The 15,963-nt window shown below is 39.6% G+C and overlaps 1 protein-coding gene across 2 annotated transcripts in view; it reads right to left on the bottom strand.

The window, feature by feature from the left end:
- si:ch211-196i2.1 (collagen alpha-1(I) chain) overlaps positions 1 to 15,963 on the bottom strand; it is an 86,760-nt gene that overhangs the window by 11,061 nt on the left and 59,736 nt on the right. For both annotated transcript variants that reach the window (XM_061061175.1, XM_061061176.1), the window contains 24 exons: positions 14,997 to 15,041; positions 13,984 to 14,037; positions 13,484 to 13,537; positions 13,316 to 13,369; positions 12,223 to 12,276; positions 11,978 to 12,031; positions 9,367 to 9,411; positions 8,880 to 8,924; positions 7,502 to 7,609; positions 7,278 to 7,331; positions 7,124 to 7,177; positions 6,304 to 6,357; positions 5,978 to 6,085; positions 5,065 to 5,118; positions 4,834 to 4,941; positions 4,109 to 4,162; positions 3,919 to 3,972; positions 3,063 to 3,116; positions 2,911 to 2,964; positions 2,103 to 2,210; positions 1,867 to 1,920; positions 1,699 to 1,752; positions 1,511 to 1,564; positions 232 to 285 (listed from right to left, as the gene is read on the bottom strand). In XM_061061175.1, coding sequence (XP_060917158.1) covers positions 232 to 285; positions 1,511 to 1,564; positions 1,699 to 1,752; positions 1,867 to 1,920; positions 2,103 to 2,210; positions 2,911 to 2,964; positions 3,063 to 3,116; positions 3,919 to 3,972; positions 4,109 to 4,162; positions 4,834 to 4,941; positions 5,065 to 5,118; positions 5,978 to 6,085; positions 6,304 to 6,357; positions 7,124 to 7,177; positions 7,278 to 7,331; positions 7,502 to 7,609; positions 8,880 to 8,924; positions 9,367 to 9,411; positions 11,978 to 12,031; positions 12,223 to 12,276; positions 13,316 to 13,369; positions 13,484 to 13,537; positions 13,984 to 14,037; positions 14,997 to 15,041 — 1,485 coding nt within the window. The remainder of the gene's footprint in view (positions 1 to 231; positions 286 to 1,510; positions 1,565 to 1,698; positions 1,753 to 1,866; positions 1,921 to 2,102; positions 2,211 to 2,910; positions 2,965 to 3,062; positions 3,117 to 3,918; positions 3,973 to 4,108; positions 4,163 to 4,833; positions 4,942 to 5,064; positions 5,119 to 5,977; positions 6,086 to 6,303; positions 6,358 to 7,123; positions 7,178 to 7,277; positions 7,332 to 7,501; positions 7,610 to 8,879; positions 8,925 to 9,366; positions 9,412 to 11,977; positions 12,032 to 12,222; positions 12,277 to 13,315; positions 13,370 to 13,483; positions 13,538 to 13,983; positions 14,038 to 14,996; positions 15,042 to 15,963) is intronic.

Raw genomic sequence — 15,963 nt, 5'->3', positions numbered from 1 at the left:
CAGTACAGAGACAGTGCTGTTTCTGCCCATGTCCCTTTTTATTCCATGCACATGCACTACACTACATTATCTGCAGGAAAGGTCGGTCCTATTTTCAAGGGTAATCAAAGGCTCTCTAAGTTGTAAACATGTAACAGCACGAGTATTAAAACACAGATATTAACATGATATTTATTATTTTGTGACTTTTCACCTGTAAAGCTTCTATTAAAGAGAACTAAAAGCTTTTACCCTCCTTCCAACGTGACCCGTCCTCCCTGGTGATCCACTCTTTCCATCATCTCCCTTCAAAAGTCAAACACAAACTGGTCACTTCAAATAAGATTGTTGGGTTTTTGTAAAACCATTAACTTCAGAAGTGAGACATATAAAGACACAGTTATGTTGTAACCGAAGAAAAAAAAGAGGGAGAAATCATTCACACATCTGAATGGCGTATGGATATCTTTGTCACTGATCAAACTTCGTTCTAGGAGTTAAAATATCGTGAGATGCCCCCTGCTGGTAAGGAAATGTAACTGATAAGTTCACGTTTAAAGGGGCTATATGTAACTTTTACATGTATAAATCGTTTTTTTATCGCTCATTAATAAGTGAACGGTTAACTGATGTGAAAAAGTAGATGTTCACTGTCTATCTGTGTTGCCTGTATAAAATTTTTCCCCGGGTCGTATTTTCCGCAAAAGCTCCAGGAAGTGACATTTTATGCACGTTCTCAACGTCCTCCTCACTCCACTCCGCTTACAGAGATCAACAGTACAAACTCATCACACACTCCCGGTCTTCACCTCCACAGCCAGAGGCCGTCTTTCACACACTTCTATCCACCCTAGGAGCTCTCAAAGGTAGACCAACTCATCACACACTCCTGCTCTCAGCCAGCACCTGCTGAGACTGTCGTTTGTAGGATGGAGAATGAATACAGACCCACAGACTCCTTCACAGACTTTCACATGTGTATGACCACTTACCTCCTCTGGAAACATTATGACGGTAAATATCCAGTGTTTCACGGCCGATGATGATGCTCGTTTATGTACGTACGAGCACGCGAGGGAGAGCGAGCAACAGGTTACTGGTGAAGTTCACCTAACGGCCTGCAGTATCGCTACAAACTCAGTATTTTTGAAAGTTACATATAGCCCCTTTAAGATATTGGGCCCCATTTAGTCAACGTAAAGCATGCTGTCAAAAGCACTTGTTGCAAAGTGATTATGGACGACTACATTTCTCTAGTTATGCTGTACACAATGTGGGCACAAAGAGGTTGGATTAAGTATCTCGATTGCATATAAGTGTGCTTTGAGAGTTACATGGCTCAAACCATTCAGAGTGTCAGCTATCATTCCCTTTAAAAGCCGGGGAGCCCTGCAGACTGGTGTGTTGTTATCTACACAAAACATTTCCAAACTATGACTTTACTTTGCTAAATGTTTCAATGATTTATTAGATTATGTAACATGCTCTATCTTTTAATGAGGCAGATTCTTCTGCTTCATAAAAATCTTACCTTCTCCCCTTTCGTGCCCTCTTTCCCCTCAGGTCCTGGTATTCCATACGCCCCCTGCAAAGCGGTCACAGTTTGTCATTTGGATTATTCAGATTTTTCCCCCCACATTAATAATCACTACCAAACAAAAGTTAAAATTATCTATAAAGCAGGAAGCAAATCATTTCATCATCCACAGCTAGACTTACGGGAGCCCCTGTGGGACCTGCAGCACCCTGGGGTCCCATCTCTCCTGGAGGCCCCTGCAAAAGTCCAAAATAAATTATTCAAGGAGCTGTAGCAGGAATAAAAAGCAATCTTCAGAAATGTAATTCATAGGACAAATAGAAAGTGCTTAGTAGTGGTTTAGTTTTCACCTCTAACCCTGGTAGAGCAGGAGGACCTTGGATTCCTGGCAGACCGTCTTCCCCCTGCACATGTAATTCACATTATTGAGCTAGTTTTATGGATTGTTCTGCAGTGTATACACATTTTAAAATTCACACATGTACTAATGAAGAAGGTAGAAACATGCAGACTTCCACTTTGATAATATACTGAGGCTGGATTAATGCCATACAATAGATACATGTAAGATGGAAACCTCACAAACCTGTTCCCCTTGTGGACCTGGATCTCCTGGCTCTCCCTTCTCTCCTTGGGGCCCTGGTTCTCCTTTAGCTCCCTTGTCTCCCTGAGGTCCAACTTGTCCCACTGGACCCTGCAAGGCAGTGATTGAGAATGAGAGATGAGAGTTCAGCAGTCTGGTATTTTTCTTCTTCTTCTTATTATTATTATTATGTAGATTCTCCGATATTTAACAGGACAGCCTGAGAGAGACAGGACATGTGGGCAGATAGTGGGCGATGACATGATCTCAATAGGACCAGGTTATATAGAAGCTCATCACTTTGAGCTATTATCTCTCTGTAAAACACATCAGATTAATTATCTTTATTGGAATGCTGATAAATTGCACGTTCCCTTTAAAATAAAATAAATCCATCCAATAGTTATCAAATATTTTTAAGAATGGACCGACATGGGAGACCGGTCACAATGTCATCTTCCAGAGACTAGCATGTCTACAAACCAAACTGAGCTACAGCTGGTGCAGTGTGACAGATCTTTTTGTAGATGAGACAAACCTCCTTGTGTACTTTGTTTTCACTCAGAAAATGTGCACCACATTACTTTAACTATTCAAATTTAACAATGTAATTAGCTAGCTGATCTCTTCATTAACTAGTGTAACAGAACATTGGGGAAATCATGTACATTAATTAGGAACAGCAGCACTGCAGGAAGAGAATTTGAAACAAAATCTGAATTCTGCTAACGTCGTACAACCACTACAACAAGGGGAGGACAACTGTCAAATGCAGGATGTGTTAAATTAAGTGTGGCATTGTGATACGTACAGGTGGTCCCAGCCCCCCTGTGTCTCCTCTGACACCTCTTGCACCAGATATTCCCTTCAAACAAAACAAACAGAGAACAAAGAGATGACTTTCCTCATGCAGCTGTACCGTACATCATGTTGTACAAAATCATTAATAGAATCAGAGTTTACCTGAGGGCCTTCTGACCCTGGAGGTCCAGTAATTCCAGCAGGGCCTGACTCCCCCTGGTGAGATGGATAAATATCATTAATGTCTTTTCTGGACTTGAACTGAAGAGGACTTTATGCTTTCACTGATTTGATTCACACAGCACTGCAGGTGATGTACTCAAGATAGGAAAAAGTGATCATGGAGAAATACAGTAAGTGCCTGGTGTGGCAGGGGTCCTCTCAATCTGGGGAATACAGAGATCCAGTACTGATGAGTCCCCTATACTTTGTGCCATTTTGTCCACAATGAAAACCTGAATCAGGCGTCAACCTGACAAGGTCACAGTCATGACCTTGTGCAGAGAGTGACTCTGAGGGGGATCTGAACTCATGTAGAGTGATAACTTAAAAGTTAAAGCTAAGATGTTTTTTTGTTTTTTTTGATAGAATAAGTTAGGATAATGTAAGTTATTTTGTCGCTGTCGGTCAAAAGTTAGCTGGTAGACTGACAGGAAAATCCTTGTTAAATTCAATAAGAATCATTTGGATCCATTCTGAAACTAAAATTAGTTAAAAAGCTAGAAAAGGTTCAACAAGGGAAACACTGACTTTAAACTGTTGAGGTAAGTAATCACATCAGACATTCTCAAACCAAAACAAACAATGCACATTTAACCCTAAAGTGACGTATCATCTGTGGATTATCACTGGTGGGTACAACTGATTTATGTAACAAAAAAAATACCATCACTTAAATAAAGAAAACATGTAGCTACAAGTGATATATTGGTTGAAAATACATTTTGATTCTGTTCAAATAAAATACAATTTTCATCAGTGAGCCCATTCCAGCAGCTTGTTACTTGGTCAATGTTACCTTCTGGCCCTGAGGTCCATCTGGCCCTGAGGGTCCCCGGGGGCCAATGGTTCCCTAAAATATTCACAAACACAAAACAGAGAATAATAAATATTGTATTCAGTGTGAACATGCATGAAAACAGGTAAAACACACTGCAACTGTAAGATGAAATCAATAAATGTGAATCTCATACTGGTAACAAACTCACCTGTAACCCTGGGAGACCTGCAGGTCCCCCTTCACCCATCAGACCTGGTTCACCCTGTTCAGGAGGATAAACAGTTTTTAATATTCCATTTATGCTGTTCATTAATCAAAATCAATGAACTAGTCCTGAGGGGTTCTGATTGATTTGAATTCTGGTAAAATGTTAAGTCCTCAGATTTTAGAAATATTACATGGTCTGCATTAAGACAATTCATACATGACTAATGATTACATGATGAGAAAAATGTTCTTGATTTATAAATCTAGATTTTATGCATCTGTTTTCTACATCAAGATATAATAATAATAACAAGCATTTAATGGTAAATGGACTTGAGCTGGTAAATCACTTTCTCGTCTTCTGACTAATCAAAGGGCATTTTACACCACAGGTCACACCTACACATTCACACACTGATGACAGAGGCTGTGTCCATCAGTATTAACTAATGCATTCATAACCAATCACATGCTGCTGCTGTGGCAGCGGGAACAATTAAGGGTTAAGGGTCACGCCCAAGGACACTTCGACATATCACAGCAGGAGCTGGGGATCGAACCCCCAACCTTTTGGAAGAGACACGACTCTACCTCTGACACATTTACTTATCATTTGACTTGACTTATCTTAAACACATCCAATGTAAATATAAACACCAACAGCTTGTCATTTAATCTTAGTAAAGACTCATATCAAACACACAAGTATGGTATAACTTTTCTCACCATTAGTCCAATGTTGCCCTTCTCCCCCTTCGGGCCTCTTTCACCATTGTCTCCAAGCGCTCCCCAAGGGCCTTCTCGACCAGATAAACCGAGAGGTCCCACCTGTCCCTGTGGGGAACAACCAGGGTCTGATCAGAACCTGCAGGTCACTCAAAATCAAACCGACACAATGATCGTTCTGATCACAGACAGGAAGAGGATGAACTTCAACATGTGACATGTGAAACTGACCTTATCCCCTTCGGGTCCAGGACCTCCCGCTTCACCAGGAAGCCCGACGTCACCCTAAAGAGGAATGGACAAGAAACTGGAGTTGATTAAGTTTGGACTCAAACAACAGAAACATATTTTGGGTGGTATGCCAATAAATGTGTGCCATTTAATTTTACAAGAAGATGGATGCCATTAAGCTTTTAGTGGACAGTAAAGCTGAATTTGATCAAATTTTCCTGCATTTCTCTTCAGATTATTTCTTTCTTTTTGCTCTTTGCCCTTTCTTCTAGAGAAAGGTTTTTCCCTGAAGCCCAGATTGGAAAATCATATTTTAATACCAATTAGAACACAAAAAGGTAATTACACACTCTATTAGGACTCTCCTGGACTCCATAAATGTTTTATATTCTGATGCTTTCCAAAAAGGAGGCACATTTCCAGGTTGTGGAACAGACATTTCTGTGATAACTCAAGGTAAAACTGAAATTTCAAGCCCTGCCAGCTCTCTGCTCATCTTGTTGTTGTATAATAAACATTTGGAAAGCCTTACTGGAATCTGATTTAAGTGCTGCCATCATTGCATCATTGGTAAAATTTAATTTCACGGTTTAGGTAACAGTGATTGTGCTTCTTTTCAAAACATTTTTTAAACATATCTCATAAAGCACCTGAAATATTTTGAGTCTGCCAATAGTCTGTAGTGCTAACAAGGAATAAAAAGATAAAACAAGCACATCTGTTCAACATAACAACACACTCTTCAGTTCATGCAATAAACAGGCTGGAGGTAATGGTGATGTGATGAGGTCCTTCAATTCTTCACTGAATTGGAAAATCACCTCCTGTGGAGCTGCTCAGTCTTTTATGAGGCAGCAGTTGAACACATGTGAGTCTGTAATTATGTTTGTAAAAAGCAGATAGATGCACGGACCTCTTTGCCTGCTGGTCCTGGAGGTCCAGGTAAGCCTTTAGGGCCCTCGAGACCTCTCTCTCCTGTGGACCCTGGAGAACCAGAGTTACCACACGGCCCTATGTCCCCCTGTCAAACATGACAACATAAGGCGACAGGAGTCAGATACACATATCGACTGTAGGCTTTTCAATGCATGTACATGGCTGGCTGTCAATAATTTCATCCCACCTGAGGCTGAAGATTGACATGGTCAACATGGCCTCACATCATTCAAAATGAAATGGCTTTCAGGGGTTTCTCAAGTTCTTTGAGATTTATATAACCCCTCAGGAATCATCACTGACCTGGTCTCCTTTTTGTCCAGGTGGGCCTTCACTTCCTGATTGCCCATGCAGACCCTGATGAGGACACAATTTGTGAAAGGTAAATAGTAAATGAACGTGAGCTTGTATAGCATGTTTCTAGTCTTCTGACTTCTCAAAGTGCAAGTGCACCGCATGTCACACCTACACATTCACACACTGCTGGTAGAGGTTGATATGTAAAGTGACCATCAGAAGTTAATAATCTCATTCATACACATTCATAAGCTGCTGAGGAAGCAGCTGGAGCAATTCAGGCTTAAATTTCTTGCCCAAAGACACATCGGACATGTGGCTGCAGGAGCTGGGGATTGAACCCCAACCTTCCGGCTGAGACGACTGACTTTATCCACAGCCGCCCATTGTGCAGATGGATAATCAGTGTGATCCTAACACTCCAGTTAAGATCAGTCTTACAAACAGCAGCACTCAGCTTGAACGCTGAGGGAGGGGTGGGGGAGAAGAGGAAGCATTGCACTGAGGGATAGTGGAGGTAAGCTTTGTTTTGGTTTCAGAGACTGCTGCTTTGTACTCTGAGAGTCACATATTACACCTTTAAGTCACAATTTTTACAACAAGTTTATAAGTGATGTATCATTTTTGTTTCATAATATTTTCTTGGCTCCTCTATAACAAAGCAATTAAGCTACACTGGAACCTCATTTTCATTTCATAAGTAGTTAACTATGAGCTTAATGTTTACGATAAATAAATACACTCCTTAAAAAAACAGGTGAAAAAATATGCTTTTTGAAAAGTTGATGAAAGTATTGTATTCTTTGCTTCTAAGATCTTAACCTACCTGTTGTCCATCTAGTCCTATGGGGCCAGCATCACCAGATGAGCCGGGTAAACCCTGAAAGTTACAGTTTTAGTTAATTAACAGAGCATAAATAAAGGCTTCACATACAAGGATATACATTACATGCTTACACTGTATATGCACTGTAGGTTACCTTTTGTCCTCGTTCACCTGCTGCTCCTAATAACCCATCAGCACCCTGTGGGCCCTGAGGACAAACATTAACATGTTCTCGGTTTGTGTGTTATGACAGGTCAACAACGTGTACAGAAACTGTGTGCAAATGAAAAAAAACTCATGGATTTACATTTTTACACAATGTAAAATAGTCTGGAATATGGAAGTAAGAGCAGCAGTTAATTGTAGGTACCCACTCACTGGGATTCCTGCTGGCCCCTGTGGCCCCAGAGGTCCTGGGAGGCCTGGACTTCCTCTGGGTCCAGGTTTTCCTGCTGCTCCATTAGACCCTGGAAGACCCTGAGGGCCCTAAAAATCACACCAGTTAGAGAGCAGTCTTCAGATAATCTAATTTAATGTCATTGTTCCATGTACATTTCAGATGATTTTGATTCTCCTAGCATTAAATCAAGACTCTCACAGGGATATCATCTTTAATCTTTTATTTTGGCAGGTTGAGTGTTTTTTTATGATTTAGTGTGTTATTGCTTTGTAGGTCTTTAATTTGTGAGTCATTTGATCAAATCAGTTTTTATTTAATAAGATGATGAAGGATCAAAGTATAAACACAATCCCGTACACGTGTTTCCCTTCAGACCATTAGTCAATACAGGAAATCCAGTCAAAGCATGACAGCTGCCATGTCCTCAGGGTTCTAAGGAATATTTTATTGACTGTTAGTAATACTTTATCAATAGGAATATCAATAATTACCATCATTTAAATCACCTTTTTAAAGTCAATAAATGGGTCCTTGGCCATTTTACTACTGACTGAAAACACTCCCAGATAAACTGATGTAAACTGAGCAAAAAACATAAATGCAACAGAGAAGAAAAACTGTCGCGCTTCAGGAGGTCGGTGCTCTCAGAGAAGGACGTCAGATGTTAAAATAATTCAATGGGATGAGGCGTGTTGTATTTCCTCTGTCACATAAAGACTCAATAATGCCTGAACCCTCTTTCTCGGCCCATTTGTGATTTTTTCCATTCTGAGATATTTTACTGACATTCATTTACTGTTATCTGCTAACGTTCACAGAGGGAGATAAAAATGGCGGTTGCTGATACTGGATTGGCTCTTGTATTCAACAAATCAACTAACACTGACGTATGGACCAATCACAGTGCACTTACGTCACTCAAAGTCCCTCTTGTGCTGGGAGAGTACCTACTCTGAAGCAGGGGCTAAAGAGGTTCCTCTAAACAGGGCTGAAGGAACTACAATTGTTGATAGTTCCTGTGGTATTGAATCAATAAAAAATGGGGAGGGTTCCAACAGTTCAACAACAAAGTTCCTACAATCCGAAAATGCTTTTTGTGCACAGCCATCCTGACAGAGTGGACGAGCGCCTGTCAGGTAGAGTGAACATACAGAACCCTGCATCATTTACATCGTTTTCTTTGGAACTCAATGGAAACTTTTTAACAAACTTCCTGCTGTGCACATCATGTTTTTTTTCCAACGGTTCCATTAAATGCTACTCTAATACAAACATGTGAGCCTGTAACACACAATGATGAACCCTTGTGCTGCCTGACAGACATCAAGATGCAAAGTATTGAACTTTAAAACTTACTACTGGGCCTTGTATCCCTGTTGAGCCTTCATCTCCAGGCCGACCCTGTACATCAGGAGAGATCGATATAGATCAGTGAAACTCACATTCTCACATTTTCCTGATTTTCTCATTATGAAAACTGGAATCTCTACATTTCACACAATCATTTTTAATAAACATGACTTTTATTTTGAATTTTCTTTTTTTCCAAAATGATAGCTCTACATCTACAAACTTTTTGTTTTGCATGTTTTTGATCACCTGACTTTCCTTTGAGCAATGTTACAAAGAAAAAAAAAATCAGTAATCAGTCAATGTTATGTTGAAAAACATGTTTTCTATGTTGGATTTTAAATGAGAATTTCTTCAGAAACAATAACTGTGACTCTGAATTATAAGTACATGATATAAAACCAGCAGCATTATAATGATTGCTGAAGCTAATGATTTGGTCTTCTCTAATTTAGAGCAGAATCTCTTTCCTGTTTAGTTAGGGTTCTCTCACCTGAGGTCCCCGGGGTCCCTTCTCTCCTGTAGGACCTAACGGACCCTGAAAAAGGAAAAACAGACGAGTCAGAACATGATGATTACACCCACAGTTCACACCTTTGTCTGAGCACTGTGTGAAAAATTAAGAAAAAGAACATCTGAGGTCAAAGCTTCCTAATAACATTTGTGCCTTCGTCTCTCTGAAGATTTTCAACACTTCATAAAAAAGTGTTTTTGGTCAAAGAACAAACTGATGCAGAGAAAAATAAACAAAACAAGAAATACAAAATGAAGTGATCATATTGGGTCAAAAGATAGTTTTAATGGTTCATAACTTGAAGAGCTTCTTCTCCAGCGGGAAAGGTTCACTCTCCTCTTTCAGTATTGTCAATCTAAACAAATGTACATTTGCATTATTGAATTTTATGCTGTCCACATATATATTTACTCCTGGGTTTTTAACTTACAATACCAGTTCCATAAGTGTGTGTTTTGTAACACACAGTATTGATCGATTTTTGGGGGCGAATCAGGCATCCTGATTTTAAACCTGACTGGGGTGAAACCAGTTGTGAAACTACTCCTTTGGTTTTGCATGAAGTTTACTGGTCCAACTCGTTTCCAAGAGCAATTTTTGTAAAAAGCTGAAAAAGCAACAAACTAGCAACATAAAATGGAATTTCTGAGTCCAGGGATAGTTGTAAGTTACTTAGTGAGAGACGTTTGGTGTATGTTATTAAAGTGATCAGAAGATTTATCTGGCTCACTGGTTTTATAGCTTATAAAAAAAACTTAAAAGAAATAAAAAATGGTGGTAGTTTGTGTTAACTGAGAGTGATAAGGAATGAATCGTAAGACTTTTTAAAAGAAAATCACAGGATGAAAAATGTCAAGAAGATTCTCCTTAGAGTACATGTTCAAAAGTATTTTATTCTCTTTGTGACTGAAGTAAAGATGTGAAGATTTGAAAAACTTTTTCTTAGCTAAATGTACAACACAAAGTGTGGCTTTCTACACTCTCAGTGATGTGGACAACAGCATTCAGTTTGCAGCCGTATAAAGAGTTTGGTGAATACACATCCTCAGCGCTTCATCTCTTCACTCCATGACAGATTGATGGATTTCACCACAACAGTGGCTACCATGTGAGTGTGCAGAAGATGTGTTTAATGGCTCTGCAGGGAGAACTGTGGACAAGAAACTAACTTGAGAAAACAGTCCCAGCTTCGTCACTGACAGTGCGACTCTTTGGACACAAGATGGATTTTCTTATTCCCAAATGTAACCAACCAAGAGAAGAGGATTGATTTATGGGAAAAACTTTGAAGACCTTCCAGAAAGTTTAACCGCTCCTTTTTAGTACTTGCTACAGCAGAGTAAACGACATAAGGAAAATGATTTTTAAAGTTATTAAAATACATATTCAATGAATTGACTTTCATTAGAGATTATAGTGTGTGTACCTATATGTGTGTGTACATGTGTGTTTTATAGAACAATGAACAAAAGGAGTCCTTGCATGAGTTTAACACTTGAGGTAGTAATGTGTTCTGTGTAAGATGCCTGCTGCGTTTTCTCATTAAAAAGCCTCCTACCTTCACAGCTCTTCTCACTTCACTCCACAGCATTATCATTATTTATTATACTGAACAAAAGTTCAACCTGTTGAAGGTTCATTACACATCTGCTCAGCAGTGAGATTTAAGATATGTATAATGAATATATATATTGCTGGTATATAACTAGCTGGTTATAAATACCCTAAGATCGGGTATAGAAGACAAACATTTAATACCTATGTTTTCATCTAAAGAGTTTGCTGCATCCTATATACTGATGTGTCTAATATACTGATAAAACAAAGCTGACACAGGCGTCGTCATTACTGCGAGTGCAGCTGTCACACATTGCAGGTGACCTGATGTGATTGAAAATTCACCCCCCTTTATTGTGTATTGCAGAACAGGCTGGCACTTCTGAACATCTGTTCTCCCTCATTAGGAGATAATCATGCATTTAAAGAACACAGTGGTATATTGTTCAGTAAACAAACCTCGTGAAGTGAACCAAGTGACCATCAGAAGTGGGCAGACAGACTCACAGGTCTTTACTTCACAACTGTCCCTGTACATATTAAACAACATTTGACCAAATATTTACCTAAATTAAATCTCTCTAACCATGGGAAGCTTTAGAGATGACATACATTGGCGCTAGTTTTCTTGATGCACTAACAAAACCTGCACAGTGGACTGGGTTTATAACATCTGGAATAAAAATGCTTTGTCATTGAGGATGTCACCTGGCATCCTGGAAGGCAGCTCGGGGACAGGCAGGACGGGACTGGAGCAATTTATTGGTCCTCTGTCTCTCTGCCATTAGATTTGCCAGCAGTGGCCCCAAACAAAATAAATCACAGTGGCCTGTTTGCCCACATAAACAGACAGCTCCTGCACAGCAGCTGCACACTTCACTGGTTTACCTTTTATTTACCCAACCCTCCTCGGTTTGATCCTATTACAGCTGCTGTCCAAACCCCTCAGTCCGACTCTCATATTCCCTTATACGGGTCCCAGGGGTCAGAAAATTGGAAATAGAAAAAAAAAAAAATACTTGTAGACACTTACTGCAGGTCCTGGCTTCCCAACAGGCCCAGGAAAACCTCGTAAACCTGGCTCACCCTGATGCAGAACGGAAAGAGGAGATTATGATTGTTATTGAAAATGGGTATTTTATTCCCCGATCTGCCCAGTTTAACACTCTTGACTATTATTTACAACATGTTTGACGCTCTTCTCCGGATCTTCTTCAATCAATTTAATCATTTAAACAGCTTTGACATTAAAGGATGCAGAGAGACAGAGGACTTTACCCTTTCTCCAATGAACCCCGGAGGCCCACGCATGCCCACGCTTCCCTGGATACCCTGTCAGTGGAAGGAACAACAGATGACAGAATTACATTAATCATCTGCTTATGTCACAACGGCTCACCAAGGATCATTCGACATTAGCCGAAGAGTTGTAAGAATTTAAATCTGTAGGACAGCTTACACACTACGGGTAGAGCTCATGATTTCACTTCATACACAACGTCATTTATATCTGATGGTTTATTTACACAAGCACTCTTATATCATGCCTTTATTAGAAGCACCTTTTTAAGACTAGGTAGGACCCCCTTTGCCCCGAGAACACCATGAGCAACATTAACAAGAAACATTTCTAACACATGGTGGTATGCTAGCACCATGCAGATTTGTCAGCAGCACATACAGGTGTATCTATCAAAGTGACGAAAGTGTATGCCAAAATACTTTCTTACCAAGAATGAAATAAGATTACTAAATAACAAGTTAATTAGTAAATGGACTGTACCTATAGTACCTATTCTGACCACTTAAAGTGCTTTTTCTACTGAACTAATTCATTCTCAGTTTTATACCAATATATGTGCCCTCAGGGGAAACCTGGTGTTCAGTTTCTTTTTCAAAGACATTTTAAGATGTACCGTAGATCAAACCGCCAACCTTCCAATTAATAGAGAACCGAGTCAACCAAAACATCAAAATATAGGCAGGTCTCTGCAGTCAAAGTCAACCCCAACACCTTGTAAGGAGGCTCATACGTGATTGAGTGGCATTACTTTTGTACGAGTCTATTTTTTATTTTTTAGGAAAAAAGATACTGACTCTATTCTTTAACTCTAGTTTTTAAATGTGAATTTATCTACATTTATTCATTTCCACTTCTCTTTTAGTTGATGGAGGAATCTTAAAATTACAGTTCAACAGAACATAATTCACAAAACAATTTCTTATTAGCAGGAAAATCAATAAACTGTATTTATAATGAATTGTGACAGTATACTGTTCTTGTAGTTCATATACTGCATACATGATGTTTCAGCTGTAGGAACGTAGTATAGGTGCATTCATGTATATGCCCTGCTAAGGATTCACTTACATACATGCCTACTGGGCCCTGAGGTCCCTCCACGCCTGGCTTTCCTGTGAAACCCTGAGAAAACACATGCCAAGCACACATCTACATAACACATAGTGACACACATGAAGCACAGAGCTAGGTGTAAATGTGATGGAGGTCATGACTGCTTCAAGTCAGAGCACTCACCCTGTCTCCTAGGGGTCCTGGTGATCCTGGAGGCCCTGATTTCCCTGGTGGCCCCTGTGAGATAAAAACACTATCACCAAATGTCCAGCAATCTGTACCACCTGATTATCTGATCAGTCACTTCAATTTGCAGAACTGCATGGACATTATATCAGTTCAAACACTTTCAAGGTGATCTGTAAACATGGACGCTGCAGGTCAGCTGTGCTCTGAAAGAAATCACTGCACAGAAAACAGTCTGTCTGTCGTTAGATTGGAAGATTGCTTCACTGCAATGTTTTTGCTCAGCTTACTTTAGATATCAGATCAAACATCAGAAAAACACTTCACATTTAAACCCTTTCTTCACAGCTAATAGATTCACAATGTTCTCCATTTGTATGCTAAGGAGGATCTGTTTCTCTCTGAAAAACTCAATTTCACTGAAATCAAATCCTCTGTCGTACTTCCAAACCTTTGTCTTTAAAAGGAAACAACCACAGAATGACAACAATGCGTACAAAAGAACCTGGCGGGCCATCTGCTCCTCTGTCTCCAGCAATTCCTTGAAAACCCTAAAAAGAAGAAAAAGAGTCATCAAAAATTTATCAGGAACAAGAAAACAAAATGAGAAGTGAAAAGGGACAGAGTGGGATGAGACAAGAAAAATAAACAGGAGTAGCTGGCCTGAACAAAAATACAGAAGTGGAACTGTTATTCATTACCAGTGCACCAACACTGAGCTGTTTATTTACCTGTCTGAGATAGTTGATTGAGCACTGTACTTATAGCTGCTTAATCTGCTGTCTCATTGTTTCATGGTCATTTCACGACTCATGAGGCTCCTGCCTATGTGTCACTATGGATAATGTATTGGTGATTAAGAGTTTAAGACGCTTTAACGGATGCATTTGTCTTTGTTATCCTGAGCAATCGATAATGTGGAGGCTGTTCATTTGTTAATACAGAACTTGTTACTCAGCAGCCGTACAACTTAAGCTCTTTAGAAAGCATTCTTGGGACAGGGAAAGTGTAACATAATAAACAACTGATGTGTTGTTTTTTACGCTGTCAATACAGAGAAATCATTGCCACAGCACACAATGATTATTTGACAAACGTCTGATTCCACCTTTTTTACATCAGCCTAAAGTAAGTGTTTCCTTTTCAAAGTTTCATCATGACAATGTTCCCCAATGAACAATACCTGTCTTTAAGTACAATAGTCTCCCCACTTTGGTGAACAGGCACAAAAGCCTTGACCTCATCCAACACCTTAGAAATGAGCTGAACACGGACTGGGACAGCCTTTCAGGAAGAGTGGGTGTGTTAAGCTGAAGAGTAGCCGCTATGGATTGATGTATGTTCTACTCATTGACTATGAGAGAATATGATCCAGCAAAGGGATAGACGACTTTGTCCTAGTCTATCTTTAAACTTGTGACTTGTTCTGCTGAACGCTGCAGCTTGTGGCTCAGAGCCAGCTGGAGGGATGATGTCATAAGCTGAACGCAGTCAGCTGAAACAGTCTCACCGTTAGACCTTTACTGCCAGCGCTGCCCGCTGCACCCGAGGAACCCTGAAACACAAAGAAAACACACTCACAATGCAATTTTTCTTTAAGAGTGCAAAAAGTAAATTTCACTTAAATCAAATTAGGAACTCTCACATTTTCTTTATTTAATTACAAAAAAAGGACCAATGAGGGGAAATTACTAATTTGTTCCCCTTCTAAAAATAATGTTTTTAGATTGACACCACTTTCATATAGCATCTTCCATTTGAATTAAATAATCAGACTTATTGCAACGAAGTCAAGTAGAGGCTTTTAAGAAAAGTTAGTTAGTAAGGGAAAGACAGCAGTCATGGTAAAAGTAAAATAAAAGTATCAAATATTTTCAACCCTACTGCTCATCAGGGCATCTGTGCTCTGCTAACCTGTTCTAACACACTTTTTAAATTTCAGTCTGCAAGGTACAAATAACCCCAGGTCACATTTGGAAGAAGTCTTAGCTGCATGTCAACACATTACTGCAGCAAAGTATGAACTAATGTCAGAGGCCATATCCAAGTAGCTTCTAGTTCCAGTCCAGAGGATATGAACACTTGCCTGTTATTCTTGCCAGCTTTATTATTTCTCTGCTGTATCTGGTGACACTCTTAAGTATTATTATAACTCATGTCAGTCCCTATTTGAGGAGCCTTTAAATACAGAGTATGACCCTCTACCAGTTTGCTAACGTTAAGGCAAAGCAGTAAGGAAACTTATAACCAATAGGGCTGATAACCTCATATAACATAGATCCACCTCTTCATTTTTCTACTGTTAACAGAGATAGTGCACTGTCATTAGCTTAGATTGAGGCTACATGTTTATTTTCACCTAGAGTAGAGTGGGGGAGAGAGAGCCAATCACATTAATCCCTGCAGACATGTGGAGAGATGTATTGAATTGTAAAGTTTGAGCTGCCATATGAAGAGCTGTCCACTTGTGATCAGAT

Source organism: Labrus mixtus, chromosome 17, assembly GCF_963584025.1.
Source record: "Labrus mixtus chromosome 17, fLabMix1.1, whole genome shotgun sequence".
Lineage (NCBI taxonomy): Eukaryota > Metazoa > Chordata > Actinopteri > Labriformes > Labridae > Labrus > Labrus mixtus.
Note: the sequence above shows the minus strand (reverse complement) of the source record. Positions and strands in the feature narration are given on the sequence as shown.